Here is a 17,564-nt window from a genome sequence, read left to right on the forward strand (position 1 = left end):
TAAGTAATTTAAATTTAGAATCCTCTTACTTATAGTTAACCCACTAATATAGGATTTATTTATCTAATATGTTAAATATTTCTTAATTTGTAAATATTTTAGAAAAATAATCCTTAATTCCTTAATAAGACCCCTAATAATTATAAAAACAATTTTAATGCTGAACATAGGGTTTGGAATAATTTATTTTGTCTATTAAAAATTTATTGTGAGTTTTTTATTTGAAAATTTGTTTGAGTTAAACAAAAAAATTGTTAATTGTTAAAATATTTTTAATAAAAATAGGACGAGTCTTTCATTATTTTAATATTTTTAAATTAAAATAATTAGTTAAATTAGTATTTTATATATTAAATAAATAAATATTTTATTAATATAAATCTTACATAAAAAAAAATATAAAAAAATAATAATTAATGTATATAAAAATATATCTATTTTTTATAATTAAAACAAAAGTAATACTTATTTTTATAAATAGATTTCAAAATAATATTATAATATAAAATCTTATCATTTTTTAAAATATTTTCTGTTTCTGAAATTTGTTTTCTAATAGCATTAAATATATCAAAATTTAGTGACCTGTTCTAATTCAATCGAACTTTGATTAAGTTGGTTTGAGTTAACTTAGTTTAAAATATTTCATAAATTTTTCCATTCTAACTCAGTCTAATTCAATATAATCACTATATTTTTTTTTTCAAATTTAATATAACTCAACTAGGAACATAATATGCATTCAGTATCGCGTCTCGTGTGAAAATTGGTTTAAAAAACTAATTTATATCGACCAATTTAAAATAATAATTTTTAAATAAATAAAAATTTCATACATGATATATATATATATATATATATATATATATTAATAATTTTCACTAACTATTTATTAAAGGCAGATAATAATAATAAATATTTCATAAAATTATTGAAATATCTTATAACACGAGGGGTCAATAAACAAATGAGACATTAATTAATCAAAGGTTCAGATGATCAACTCGTCGGTATTGTAAATATACAGTTACAAATAAGCCAGCTAAAATAATAGGGATTAAACTTAACACGATTCCAAATAAAAAAACTTTAATTATTTTTTTTGTTTGAAAGGGAAAGGGGAGGTAATGTTTATTTTTAAATAATAATCAGTATTGATCATTTATTTTAATTTAAATGACCAAAAATTAAAAATTGACACGGTAAGAAACTATAAAATATCTTAAATATTTCAAGATTTCTAACTAATTTCATAATTTTAAATTAAATAAGTCGTATACTAAATAGAGTCAAGGTTATAGTTAAAACTGTTAGTAAAAAATTGAAATAACTAGTTATAATGAGTATAGAGAAGCTAAATGAAATATGTTCTTTTTATATATGTTTATAAAGCATTTCCTTAAGTTTCTCTCAAGATTCACTTAAGTTTTCTAAAAATAATGCTCTATTAAAAAAAAACCCAGAAAAACATAAATCTTATGGTAAAAAGATTTACGTAAAGCTACCATATCGTGTTTATTACAACAAAGTAATAATACTTATATACGTATTTAGTATGTTTGCCACTCACTAACTTATTTACAAGGCTCCGTTATGGATGAGTCGTTACCATATTTCTCACGATTGTTCGTAAGGTACGAGAAATGCGAGCAGAAAAATATTTTGGAACCCTTAATTAACATAGTAGAATGATCAAAAAATGGTAGCATTTGAAAACAACTACGTTTGAGAAAGTGTACGTCGATCCAACAAGAGTGTGTATAAAAACAGATAAAATGGGTCTACTTTTAAATTGTAGACTTAACCCCAATTGAAAAAGTTTGTTTGAACAACTTTTAAACGCAGTAATGCAATATGAAGAAGAAAAAACATAGTAAATGCGATGATAGCTAGCTTGTAGTTTTATTCTTCTGCATGCAGGCATGGCTTGAAGTAAATGTGAACGTAGTAAAATTGTGTTTGCCCTTCGCAGACATCATGATTTTCAATTATGACAAATTGCCTTTAATTATTTTGCTATGGAGATTTATAAATGTATGCATCCCAAATTGACAAATAATTTCTTTAAAATGGAGATTTAAAACACGTGTTTGGAAATTAATAAATCAAGAAAAAGAAAAACTTGAACATGAATACTCGGCTTTACAACGAACATGATGGCCATTTTGAATTGTAAAACAATAAAATTGAAAAAGATCCAAAGAGTGGCAAATTTGGCATTTAGTATTATAAAAAGTTGGCAAGGCCTAAATAAACGTTAATGACATGGTGGAATATGTAAAAGGCATGTATGTATGTATGTATGTCCCCATGTGTGTAGGACCCACGAGGCATAGAAGCATTATTTAGGTCCACCATGAATGAACATTGAAGGAAGAAGAAGCTGATGAGGTTGAGGTTGAGGTGGTAGTGGTGGGCCCCATGAGAGCCTCCATTGTTGGTTGGAACTTAGCAGACTAAGAAGGGAAGGTGTGTGTGGGTCACAGGTACGAAGGTAAAGTCACGTTGACTTGAGCCTTCGATTTTAACATGTCAACATCCTCATATTACATGTGATGTTAGAGTGAGACGCCGCTGTTGTTGTTCCTGTGCGTTCTGCCATGGCGGTGGTTGTGGTTGGCTCTTTCCCATTGCTCAACGACGCCGTTTTGAGCCAGCCATTTCTGTGTCCTTTGGCTTGGCTATAGAATAATTAAATTACCTTTTTATCCCTTTTCACCCCCAATTAAAAGGGGATTCTTTCTTGTAAAGAGATTTGCTGTCTCTTATTCCCTTTGTTATTGTTTTTATGCCATAAAGTTTGCGAATTTTCCGTTGTTTAAGCTTTCCCGAGAGATAAGGCAAATGTTGCCCAAATGCTTCATTATGCTATTCTTTAATTGACATTTCACTGCAATACCAGCATAGAAAAACAACCAACACTAACCTTTTCTTTTTTACCTAAACCATATTATGATTGTTGCCAAAAATGGAAGATTCTTTTCTTTCTACATGTTTTGATAATTAAAGGAGTTTGGCACGGTAATAAATTATAATTATAACATTTAATATCATTTATATATTTCCTGAACGAAATTATAAACAAATTTTGATTTTTTAAAACAATATTATATTATGAAAATAAGAGTTTGTTATATATAATAATAATAATGAAATGCAGTTTTATACACCGACGCTAAAACTTTAAGCCCACTAACAATTTTAAAATTGATGGATCTTTCACAAATGCATAATCAATTTGACGTTCACTTTTGCAGCCAACGTTTAGATATTAAAAATAAAAATATACGTCCCTTTATCCTTGAGATGTTATTCACTGTGTATGTATTGGATGTCACTTTAATTACCATTGTAGATAAAATTATCACTGGTCTATTCAGATGTCCGAACCAAATTTGACAAGGCATGCCAATGGCCAATAAACGAACATTACAATTTGAAGCGAAAGGAAGAAAAATATTTATGAAACACAAACTTGCAGCCAATAAGAGGTAGGTACGTTTTCTTCAATCTCGTGGCCATTGGCCATTGCACCAACCGAAAGAGTCATAGATAGTCGCAATCAAAATCAATAAAATTTATATGTAGGGAAATCTCAACTAAAAGAAAAACTATACAATATTGATGTGGTAAATTATTTATGGGTTTATATAAATAAATAATTATACACTTTCTTATAATTAATTCGCTCTTACTTTGAAATTTATTTTAGTACACTGAACAAAACACAGTCAATTGAGTTTATTTTTGTAAAATTTGATAATTTACGATGACAATACATGCAATCACAAATTAAAAATTATTGTATAGAAGGAAAATAGACATATCGCTACACATAATGTTCATATACTAACAAAAAAAAAGATTAAAAAAATAAAAATAGGGAAAATAATATTAAAAAAAAAGTGTTCCTTCGTGACTATAGTCTTCTTGATCTCTTGGCTCTTGAGAGCTGCTAAGGTGAGCTAAGCTAAGTGACCTTAAAAAATAAAACATAACGAGAGAAAAGAAAAGAAAGAGGGGGACTCACCCTTTTTGAATTCAAAAGTGAGGAACTGGGGTCACACACGAGAGGCTCATCTTCAAAGTACCCTTTAGAAATAAAGTGTTCCCTTTAGGATGGAGAGGACAGAGGTCACCGTCATATCTCCAATTCTTCGTTATCCCCTACACCGTAACGGATCCAGTTTTTTAATCTATACGTATTTAAGTTATTTAGTTTTAAATTATCTTTTTTCATAATTAATGTATTTAAAGAATTTATTAGTTAGATATTGGGAGGAAGGGGCATGACATAGGGTTTTAAATATGATAAAGTAAAATTGCAAAATTCAAATTTGGTGATCCTCATTCAGGCAAAGGAAGAAGGCAAAATCTTATTTGCTAACCATTACCAAGCATTTGTGACGTAAGTGTGCGTCATAAATTGATAATGAAGCATATCCTTTCAGGGATCCGTGATGCTGTTGAGTGTTGACATTCATTTTCAAATTTCTTTTCACCAAAAATACATCCCAATTTTCATATTATTACGGTGCACATTTGATGCCTTTTCAACCATTTTGAGTTTGACATCAAATTTTATTTTTTCCGGTATTTGGGTAAACCTTTTATGTTATATTATATTTAGAATTTCAATTAATATATTTAAATGACTTTATTCTTGTTTAAGTATTATTTTAAGATTTGAACTTTACACAAAAAATTAAGATCACTGGGCTAACATATTAAATTAAGTAATTATGAGTTTCGGGTGTTATTCAAATACACACTGTGGTTGCTGCAATACTATTTTTAACTTAATAATATTTTATAAGTTTTAACACATAAAATAAATATTCTACATGTTTCTCATATTTTTATTCATGGATAAAATATAACCCATTCAATTCAACTCAATAATAAAAATATTTTTGTTACGTGTTAATTTGTAGGTGAACACACGAATTAGGGTAATTTTTTTTTCAATTTTTGTAACTTTCGATATTATTAGTAATTAATTTTAATTTTGTATTGTCAACTTAAAATTTTAAAAGAAAAATGTTGACAATTGTAAATACAATTAAAATGTTAATTATATAAATGCTTAGAAAAACATTATCATAAGCTAAAGTGATAAGATTGATAATAAGATTTTCAAAATTAACTGTTAAAGAACTTAAAAATTATAGAAAGGAAAAAGACCTATTTAAAGCTGTTCATCATCACTGATAGACTGATTTATATTAAATAAATTTAATTAGTTTGGAGAAGACAAACTACTTTTAAAAATAAGAAGAGAGAAGACTGCATTTTCAACTTCTCTTAAAAGAAGAGTGTGTAATTTAACTTACTCTTAGTGTTGCTATTTATTTGTCTATATATTTTATAATCAGATTGTCATGAAATACAATTACTATGATACCATTAAATGCATACTTAAATTTATCTTATTATTTGGATATTAAATAATTTAAAAGGAATCTCCTTCTCTCTCTCTCTCAACCCTAACTCTGCTTTGCTTTTTCCTTTTTCATTTTTCTTTTTTGGTGAATACCAAACGGAGAATAAATTCCCAAAGAGAACTTTAGGAAGAAGGCATTTACAAAATTTATAAGATAAAATATCTCTGGTGCACGAATCACTCACATCCACGCACACACTCATCTTTGGGCACTTGGCCATGGAATGGAGAATCAAGTAGACACCCCAAAGAACTTGTGTTAGGGTATGGATGAAAATTCTACATGGACCATAGAAAATAGGTAGTTTGTACCCAGAACAAATTAAAGTTATAAGAAGCCATTCATACTTTAGGGATAAACATTGCAAGTGCCCCAAAAGATGACTTATTGCTATATCACAACCATTCATTTATTTAGTGGGAAACTTTCCAAGATACTTATTTCCCTTAACTGCATGGTGGCCAAGAAAACAAAGATAAAAAAGACAATGTTCATCGATAAATAACAACTAATTTTCAGAAGGATCTATTATTGTCTCGATCGACACTTGTAGAGGATATATTTGAATATCGAATATGATTTTTGGATGACAATGAAAATAAGTTTGTTTTGCATTTGCTAAATAACAATATCTATACATATACATAGATATTAAATATAAAAATACTTTTAACTAATAGATAAAGTATTTTACCATTGTAAATAAGTTTTATTTGAGTTTTTAAATATTTTAAAAATTACGAATGAAATATAATAAAATAAAAGTATTTAGTTTTATTTTTTTTATACATATAAGATTGAAATTGGGAAAAGGTTTATTGGACTTGATATTTTTTTAATGTACATAATCTATTATATTGTAATATCATCATCATCATCATCTTTTGATGTTGCATGGTTACCACTGAAGTATATATAACGTAACTCTAACTTATATGTTTGAATTATAGCAGGGTTACATAACGCTCATTTTCAAGTTGATTCTTTCATTTAAAAAGCAAAGGAAGAGCAAAGTCGACTCTCTCGATCAATATAATAGTAGATGTAACTTACACCAGCCTCATCTACACACATAAATATTATATAATAATTATTCTTATAAAAATAAAGAGAAAACTACTACTAGTCCTGTCCTGTTTATAAGAAATAGCTGCCAAATTTTTTTAACCTTAATCATAAGAAACAAAAAATTATTTTTAAATACATTAGTCGTTAATTTCCCGTTATACTTTTAATTGATTATAAAGTTAAGTAAACTAAACATTTACTAATTTTTCATGCAAGTCACTTACTTAATCATTTAACATGATAGATATTTTTAAAATAATAGTAATATTTATTGTATATAATTATTTTTGCTGATTTTAATAAATAAATAATGTATTTCTTATAAATATAACGAGCTAAAAGATAAATCTTCACTGCCTTAACAAAAAAAAAAAAATCATTATCTAGGAAACGTGCCTCTCATTTGGAGTTGAAGATTAAAAATACTCTAATGCATGGCTTGTGACTGCAAAGAACAGTTAATTGCTCAAAGTCTAACATGTATTATTGCATCTGCTACAGTGAATAATAATTGCTTGCTCCCCTGTGTGCCGCTTCATTTTCTTGATCCCCACGTCCATTTCAATGTTACCATTGCATTTCCAACGATTTTTCTCGAACTAATTAGTTTCCTATTCAATCTCATCACAAACATAAAACTTATCATAATTACAAATTATAGTAATATATTTATATAATTTTTTACACTAACGTATCTAAAAAATTTTATAATTGATTTGAATTTATAATTTAACTTACATCTAATAATTAATTGAATAATAAATTATAAATTGTATGTAAGTTAAATAAAAAACTTAAATTGAGTATAAATTTTTTAAATTTATACTAATATAAAAAATCTTATTTATATATATACATACTCTTTTATCACTTTATAATTTAGAAAAAATATCAAAGACCAATTAATTGAGTTCAACTGATTAATATTTATTTTACTATTAAATTGACAAATTTTAACGTTTAAGATTAATTTATAAATTTAAATATTAATATGATATTTTTTTTTTCTTTTTGATTCTATGAGAAATGTTTAAAAGATTAAATAAAATCATGAATTTACTTATAAATTAATTGTATTTTCACAAATGAAAGTTTGAATTTAATTTATTAATAATGAGTTGTTTTATCGCTAAGACACGTGAAAATATTATTGAATTTAATAATTACTCAATTTGTAAAGTAGTTGAGATTTAAGCATTAATAATAAGATAACATTTAAAAATAATATCGCAAGCAGCAATGTTAATATTATTTTTAATTAAAATTAAAGTTTTTTTTATAATTTATATAATAAAAATTGATATTAAGTATTATATATGTATTAAAAATTTAGGGTTTAGAGTCAATACATATCAAAAGTCAACACATATTATTAAAAGAAAATGTTAATTCTAATTAAAAAACAATACCAGCGATTTTCTAAGTTTTGTTCTTAATATTATTAATGCTTTTAATGTTTAAATCACATAGTATATCTTGAAAATATTCATTAGAAATAAAAACTACAACAAAATTTATTTTAATTTTATTATAAAAATATTTTTAATTCAATAAATAGTTAAAAATAGAAAGTCAAACTCTTATGTAATCATTTAAATTGATTAATATTAGTATATTTTTATTTAAAATTTTAATAAATCACTATGAATTAACTGAAATAAAACTGTAACTTAACTAAAAGTTTTGAATTGAATCCTAATTAATTAACTTTTAATGATACTAAATAATCTAATTAATTTGAAAATGAATTTTACTTAATAATTTAAATGTTATCGTTGACTTAACATTAAATCTAAATTGCAATGACAATTTTATAAGTCTTGGACCTTCCATACCACCTTTTTATTTATAAAAAACTTGGTTGAATTTTATTACTTTATTTCAAAATATCCCCTGGCGTGGTGCACTACGTCTTGTAGACAGTAAATCATGAGTGCTTCATTTTGGATAGAAAATTAATTATAAAGAACAGGAAAACATTAATTGTTTATTTTGCATACACTTTCAACCTTTGAAAGTATATTAACGTCCCTTCCTTGTTTATTGCTGTCCCTTCACCTTTCTCCTCAAGCTGTGAAAGAAACCTGTACTTCCTCTATAATGTAATGCATACACTTTATTGATTTTGAAAACAACTTGTTCCTAAAATAGTATTATAAAGCAATATAATAAAAGAAGGACCAAAAGTAAACAAATATTTTTAATTTTTCAATAAAGTATATTAAATTTTTAACTAGAATATTATTACCTCTAATCCTATTTATAAGATTATGGCTTGACCCAGTACACCCTCAACTTAATTTCACTTCTGGGCCTTGTTGATTAATAATAGGCCCATTCCAACACACAGACATGTTGATAAGCATAGATACTATTTTCATAATTTTAAAAGAGTTGCAGATTCCATCTATTGTAATAATGTTTATAGATGAGTCTCAAAGAAAGATCATAAGGATTTTAATATATAATGAGTTTTTTTTGTGAATGTTGCTTGATCTTATTAATTAAATTAACTCTAATTAATAAATATTGTTTTTATAGTAATTATCCTCGCGACTTCGTCTAACTTCAATCATTTCATATATATTTTTTCTATTATCTTATGACATATACATCGACAAAAATAAAATAATATGTAGAATTTTTTAGGAGGAGATGGTCGGTGAATCCGTGCCACTAGGTCAAAACAGTCATAGGGTACTTACCAACTCATAAAGGAACTTAGAAGAACTAAAAAAGTTTTAAGATGAGATTATTTTAAATAAATAAATAAAGATACTTTAATTAATAATTTATTGGGTGTTTTTTTCCTTCTAATGTTTTTTTTTTCCAAATTCTACAAAAGCTTGTGACCTCCATGTTACGCGTTATTTTTTTTTTTTTAAATCTATTTTGCTTCTTCTTTAACTTCTGTTCATGACGACGATTTATGTTTAAAAACACAAAAGAAGAAACACTCTAAAGATGATAATTCATATTTAATGAAAGTTTGAATAATTAGGTGTGAGGAGAGCACTAAACCATCAGGTTGACATTGTCAATATTTTACATTTATCACTTTATTGCAGGTTCTTCTAATTGTTCTATGCAATTTCATCTTTATTACGAGGTTAAAGAGTTTTAGGTTTTAAGGAAGAAATTTGAAAGAATATGAACTTCGAATAATATTTCTGTTATAGATTGTGTTGTGTTATAAAATAGTAATCAATCAACTCTATTTATGCTCAAACTAAATAACGTCCTAGAGACAAGAAAACATTCCTACGGAGTATAAGAATCCCTCCCAAAATATGCTAAGAATAAGATAATGATCCCAAGAAAATAAGATCCATGAAAATTAGATAACCCAATTTTTTCTAAAATAACATAATTCATCCTAATATATAGGAATGACAATGGGTAGGGTACTATATTACCTGTACTCATACTCATATCTGTGTTTTAAAAAAAATACTCGTACCCAGTCTCATATTTACGTAAGTATGAACATTAATCTTTATACCTGTATACTTTGGGTACCTGCATATCCATACACATACTCATTACCCATACTTGTTTGAAAAAAAAATATTTATAAAAAAAAAATGCTTATATAACTTCACATAAGGATTATAATAATACAAAAATTCAATACGTAATTGTCGAATAAGGTATAAGCATAGATAGAAAGTAAGTATTCAAATATTACAAGTGTTAAATGTATCTTAATACAACAATCTTTTAAATTATAATTCTTATAAACTGTAAGCGAAATTAAACACTCAAGTTATTTGTCAGCGATGACCTTGTTTTGTGTGAGATTCGACAACAATAAAGCGACGATGAGATAAATCTGCATAATGGATAGCCTCTCATATGGGATCACTTGGTGACATTAACAACTAACTCTAAATTTATGGTTGCTACAATAGGTTTGAATGAGACGGACATTGAAAATGAAAATATGATTAAGGCATAGAAGTTCAAATACTAAACAACAATGAAAAATTGACACATAACACATTTTTTTAAAAACTTTTGAATTGAAATTGTAAGAAAAATAACGAATTTAATTAAAATAATATAATATAATTAATATATTATATTCCTTTCAGTCTTTTATTCTACATATTTTTGTTTTCTTTGATCCACTTCGGGTTATCTGGTATCAGAGCCTGATGGGGAAGTAGGAATATAACTGTTAATTGTCTGTAACTATGTTCTTCTGGATCTGGACTTTAAATTCCTTTGTGAAATTTCTGTAACCATGGTTTATATATATATATATATATATATTAATACTAATGTTTTAACTCATGTACTATATAAAAGTATTTTATTAAAAATATAATTTAAAAAAAAATATTTTAATGAATTAAATATTTATAATATATAAATTTTAAAAGAATGAATTTGAATAAAAGATAAATAGTCACAATAAAATTTATAATAAAAAAATTATACTTTTTTATCCGAAGAAAAAATTAACAAATAAGAATTAATAATATTTTTTATATTTTATATCTTTTCAAAAATTTCATTGAATATTAATAAATGGTAAAAATAATATTATTTAAATTCAATAGATTATAGTTGCTTATAATTCACATGTTGTATAGAAAAATATTATTTTAAATTAAAATATAAAAAATATAATTTAAATATTATCAATAAATAAGAAGCTTACAATGATAGTAGGTGATTGTAAAATTTATAAAATATTTAAAATATATATTATTTATCATTCACTTTATGATTTAAATATCAATATAATTTTATTAACAAAAATATTTGTATGAAAAATATTTTATGTGTCATATATAAATAAATTTTTTAAAAAAAGTCAATCTCATATCAATTATGTAATAATTAAATTATATTAGTCTAGTTAAATAATATAAAATAGAAAATAATTTTTTTTATTAAAAATATGAACCAAAATAATTTTTTTGATTTACTTTATTATTGAATATATTTTTATATTAATCTTATATAACTTACATAAGTAATATAATAATAAAAAAATTTAATATATTGTTGTATAACAAAGTTTAAGAATAAATCAAAATTTATATAAATAGCACAATATATATATGGAATACGGTGGGTACTTAAATACTTATACATGCACCCATCTTCATTAAAATTTACGGATATTTACCAATACTCATATCTGTATTTATATAGTGGATAAATATCCTATTTATTGTAGATAAATTTTGCGAGTGTCTATCATATTCTTTACCCATTATTATCCCTACTAGTATATTGTAAATCATTCTTTCCTGTTGAGATGTTTTAACGCTTCCCATCGAGTTAAACTGTACCAAACTCTGAGCTTGTTTCAAATAAACTTAAACAGAAAAAAAAAAAATGTAAATTATATACGATTGAGAAAGCAACATGCTAGCTACAAATGTTGGAAAAAAGTTAACAAGATGGTTGGAACTTATTGTCAATCTAAAAAAATGGTTGAAATATTATATGATCAAAGAAGAAAATATTTTTCTAGAATGATCACTTGCCAGAATTTCTTGGCAAGCAAATTATATAAGAAGAACTAAAACTCTCCAAATTAATCAACAAACAATTGGTTGAAACTTTATACCATAAGAAAACTTCCAGATACCCAAAAAACTGAATTAAAACCAAAGCTAGTTTACATCATGGCCATGCAGAATTCATCACCAACATAACTCATTAGTGAGACAAGAGAAATCATCATTGGTATGGTTCCCTGGGGTCTTGGTATAGTTCACACACCTAATTCATAAATTATATAACTTGTTGTTAAGAGACTAGCTAGTGTGCATGCTCTGAGTGTGAGGTTATAGCAGTTGGACTTGCCAATATGCAAATATTTCACAATGGTGATTAAATATTTCATGCCACAGAACTCTGTAGCTTTAGAAGATTTTAGCTTCATTAAATATTCCACGGTGATGGTGGCCGAAAATCTTGATGACACCAGTGATGGTAAAAGAAGGTGTGCCCCATACAAAATGATGGTAAAAAAAATTATGCAAAAAAGTTTTAAAAATGTGAAGAGAAAACCAGCTAAATTTATAGAAGAGGAATCAGGAAAGTAGAATATAATTCCAAATTTTACAAATTTTGGCAACAAAGCATAGCAGGACAAGTCATAGAAAATTAAATCACCTGAATACCCATTGAATTATAGGTATTTTAGGAAGAAAATTGAGGGAATAAAAACATTGAATAGTATTTTTCATGTATTTCATTGCATTGCATTATAAAATACTTACCAAGTTAATCATTTTCTTATCAATATGCTAGACTCCTATAATTCAAAATTACTAAATAGTACAAAATTGTATTAAGTGGGAATTGTAAATCAAAACTCACCCATGATTATTTTTAAAATTCTGATTTTGTCTATCTTCTTTAACTAAAACATGAATAATTTTTTCGTTAAAAAAATTATCAGCTTTCTTTATATCATGTAAAACAAATCATCTCAAGTACACAAAATAATGTATAATTTATTTGAAATGAGATTAAATCTCTAAGAATAAGATAATGATCTTTTGAAAAATAGATAAGACAAAATCCTTAAAAATAAGTTGAAGATTCTAAAAGATAAAGGGATAAATTACACTTTATCCCCTTATAGTTTCATTTTTTTTTCTGCCAATAATTTCTCTGATAGGAGGATAGGAGGAAAAGTGATACAAAAAGTAATATCGCAATGGAGTCAAGTGACACACACACACAATTATAAAGACACTAGAGACATAAAAAAAGTATAAGAAATAAATTGAAAAGGCATAAAACTATTCAGAGATAAAGTGTGATTTAACCAAGATAAAGTGTAATTTAACCAAGATAAACTGATAAAGTCTCAAATAAATAACACAATTATCCTTTGAATAACATAAATTATCTTAATTTACTATATATCATTCTTTACGTCCAAAATGTTTTAAAAATATTGTAACACATTTCCTTTTATTTAATATTTTTATTCTTATTTTAATTTAAAAACATGAAATAAAACTAAATTTCTATGCTTTCGAAAAAATAACTAAACAATAAAAGAAATTAGCTTTTATTTTTGGTAACAAATATCTGTACTGCTCATATCCTAACTGCTGAGTAATTGGGTTTCAGTTAGCTTCTATTTATTCAATTTGGTTGGACTGACAAGTTTTTGGGTCATTATTTGGCCCACTAGAACCAGTTTTTTCTTTTATCCATGTATTATTTCTTGATGTGAGAATACAAATGATTTAAAACTTATTATTTATATAATTACTAACAAACAAAATGTTTACAACTCATAAATATTAGTACTCATGATAAAATAAAACAATTTAGGTAGTGGAATAAATGTCATTAAAATGCTATTGAAACACACTACTCAACATATTTTATCACTGAGTGAATTTCATGTCACTCCTGTAACTTTCAGATGAGTTGCACTATTCTGTTAGTTTAGTTATGTTTTCATCACGATACATGAAGAGAGCATATATAAGCACTAGGAAATTCGAAATTACATAATATTTACTGCAGAGGCCATCTTGATTACCTTATATACAGCAGTAGATAATAAATTCAACTATTCAACTAAAAGAGAGGGGAATCACAACCAAAATATAGATCAAGACATCAACCTATATATTTAATAGCATAATTTTGATTTATAAATTCTTCAAGGGTGTCAACACTGACTTAATACTCCTTTTTTTCAATCTCTTTCTTATCATTTTTCATCTATCACTTTTCTCCCTTATCTCTTTCTAAATGTAGACAATGCAAAAGATATCAACCAAACATTGTCCTTACCAGAAATACTAAAGAAACGTTATTGCAGACCATTATAAGGGATACCCTTATTCCCACTCAAGAACAACCTAAGATTAGATGCACACTACTTTACCAACACCAGCATTACAAATGAACATTCGATGTGAGGCTCCCACCCCAGTTCAATATTCAGAGCCTTACTCTTTTCTCAAGGAACTAGTCTTTCCAACAGTTGTTTTGGTTCTGAGCTTCTTCTTAGCACGTTGAATAAACTCTGAAAAATGATGGTCTTTATTGGTTTCGTTTTTGTGAACCTCATGTTCCGGTGCAGCCACAGGGTTGGTCTGACCCCGACCAATGTTTGACAGGGTTCTAAGTTTGTTCCCAGTACGTTGAATGAAATCATCAAAAATGTCATTGATATTCATTGATTTCGTACCTTGTGGCTGTTCCACCCCATGACCATGTTGTTGTTTCCATTGCATTGGAACATGAGGTTGAGGTTCACCCTTGCTAGCCACTTTGGTTGCTTTTTCAGAAGCATCTTTTGGTACACTTGAGACTGCTTTGTTTCCATTATTCGTTGACTTTGCAGTTGAGTGGTCAAACTTGATGGGTATTACTCCTGATCCTCCTGTATGAGCCTTATGATGTGGAAGTGGTTGGTTTTGGACACTAATATTAGTGAGGGGTGATGGAGAATTTGAACTAGTGGTGACAGGTTTAGGTTCTTGATTAAAGCTTGAGATGCGTTGAATGGCTCGGACAGCAGTGTTGCCTGAAAGTGCTTGACGGATTTTCCTGCATACAGAAGAGTTTGAATCGTTGTTTTTCTCCATGGAAACTGCAGGGTTAAGCTCAGAAATTTGTGGGGTGGTGCAACATTGCACAAGATTGTTTTCATGTTATATAGTGTTTATCCGAAGTGTGAAAGGGAAAGATCAAAAGACAAGGATATTTGAAAAATAAATACAAACATCTACTTTTGAAGTGTGGGAGCCAATAGTAATTGAAGGAACAATGAGGATAAGATTCCTAACAGCTAGCTAATCACACTAATGAGGTTGCTTTTTCTTAATTTCCATGGAAGGGATCAATTCCCACTTTCTATTCTTCAATTATTATATGATATCCACCTAGATCTGAAACTATCAACTAAAACTAGCACATTTTTGGTTTTGGTGTGTCCTTGGCACATTTGGCAGCTTAATTAGTCCATTGGAAAAAAGAAGGGAGAACAATGGTTGGTGCTTGGTATAGGATTCACCAGTCTCGTAGCTGTAAATTGGAAAAATAAACAAAGCCTAGTTGGAAGAATAACGTATTACGTTGGCTTCCCACGCAGGAAACGTGATTCTACTGGTCCTAAATGAATGTGAAGATTAGAATAACAGCTTTTGGTGGTGAAAATTTACGTCTAATCATGAAATCACACCCAATGTGACAATATAATACCGTTAGAAAGAAGAAAGGAAGAAAACACAAAATCCATAATATGATACTATCAGAAGTGATTTTTTTATTGTATTGTGTTTCTTGTACCACCCAAAATCCTATTATAGAAAATGTATAATGAACAACAAAATGGAATTGTTTTCCTATTTGCATAAGTGTAAGTGTGAAAAGCACGCGGAATATAATTTGTCTTAAACTTTTGTTCATCATTTAAGTTTTGTAAATGTCATGCTAAAGTTTCGGCTGCGCCTACAATTTTACATGCATACTGAGATGGAACAATTCTTTGCATGAACATAGGCTCATCCATGACCAGGGCAGTTGATAAAAGGTCTAATTATATGACATTAAAATAACTTCATCAAAAGTTTTATTATCTTTTTCAATTGTTATTTTAACATTTTTAAATTCCTTATACTTAAGGGAGACACTACTCATGCTAAAATTGTTAAACGACATCAATTGTTATTGTTATTTGAACTATTAAAATTTGATACGCGTGTGCTCTTACTTTTTTCTTTGTAATTTTTATATATACACGTGCCAAAAATACATGTTAAAAGAAAAAGTAACAGGTGTGTTTCTCCACAAATATGCAACAAACATTGCTGATTATGTCGAATCTAGAAGCTTGACGATAACCACATATGCAAGCTCAAAGAGACAAATGTCATCCTTCGACTGGCTACCATTTAGTAAAAAATGATAAGTATATCGTGCACCATATGCATATTTTATGATTCAGATAAAATTTAAAAATAAATGTTAAAGGAAAAAAAATTATTTTATAAAAAAATTCTATTATATTTGTGAGCGTGTGTGGCTGTAAGGTAAAAACTAGAAAATAAAAATTTAACGATAAATATGTTTAAATTAAAAAATATGTACATTCTCAATTAATTTAAAGAAATTAAATTTTAAATTAAAAAAATTTAAGAATAACATATGATATTATTTAAAATAATGTATTAAAAGACATTTGTTCTTTGATTTAATATACAGACAGATAAATAAACAAAATCAAACAATACATTGTTTGATTTGATTTTACGCAACTAGTTTAATATTCTCCTCAACTGATGCACACATCCTAAAAAAATTATCAAGTACATAAATTAACAGGATAAAATACTTTTTATAAATAAACTATGCTTATTAAAAGTTATAATATAGTTATGAATTGGTTAAATATTTAAGTGAATACTAATAAAACAAATTAAAGTGACAAGCAACATGAGATAGAGGACGTATTACATGGAGGTATTGAAAACTAGGAATTCTATCCACTTGCGAGAATCTGCAACGTGCCGTAGCTCGAATATAATCCTACGATTTGATCCCTCCAAGAAAAAAAGCAAGTCATTCTTATTAGAGTTCAAAAGCAAAGCACTCCAAATGAGTGATCTAAAATATAGTTTTACTCCTTTATTCTCATCCCAAAGATTTCCTACTTTTCCACTCATAAATATTCCCTTTCTTTTTCATCATTAATGAACGTTTCTTACCATCCTTTCCAAAGACAAGGATATATTCCAAACAGTAAACAGTTCCACCATCAATTTCCTCTGAACAGCTCTTAAAGACCCTTTTCTCATTTTTGTTTTATACATGCCGTGCAACAAGCAAACTAAAGTGACCTTGGGGTCAAATTAGTGCATATTTGAATTCAATTTGAAAAATAAAGAATTCTAATTATATCTTCTTCAGATTTATGTTTACAGATTTTTCAACATGTTTTTAAACACTTACTTATTGACCTTGACGCAATTCAACAAGCAGAAACGTAAACAATAACACCTACTTATCCTGTATCAAGTGCATACGTACGTTAAAGACTGGGGAGTATAA

At 27.0% G+C, this 17,564-nt stretch overlaps 1 protein-coding gene across 1 annotated transcript; it reads right to left on the reverse strand.

The window, feature by feature from the left end:
• Window positions 1-13,976: 13,976 nt before the first annotated feature.
• On the reverse strand, window positions 13,977-15,134 carry LOC113873518. The gene has a single exon (XM_027511667.1). The coding sequence runs from the start codon at window positions 15,098-15,100 to the stop codon at window positions 14,459-14,461; it is 642 nt and encodes a 213-aa protein (XP_027367468.1). The 5' UTR covers window positions 15,101-15,134; the 3' UTR covers window positions 13,977-14,458.
• Window positions 15,135-17,564: the final 2,430 nt, after the last annotated feature.

Source organism: Abrus precatorius, unplaced genomic scaffold (assembly GCF_003935025.1).
Source record: "Abrus precatorius isolate BTA unplaced genomic scaffold, Abrus_2018 Scaffold7, whole genome shotgun sequence".
NCBI classification, from domain to species: domain Eukaryota; kingdom Viridiplantae; phylum Streptophyta; class Magnoliopsida; order Fabales; family Fabaceae; genus Abrus; species Abrus precatorius.

Coding starts and splice junctions, on each gene's coding strand:
- LOC113873518 (XM_027511667.1), bottom strand. CDS start 15,100: ATGGAGAAAAACAACGATTCAAACTCTTCTGTATGCAGGAAAATCCGT.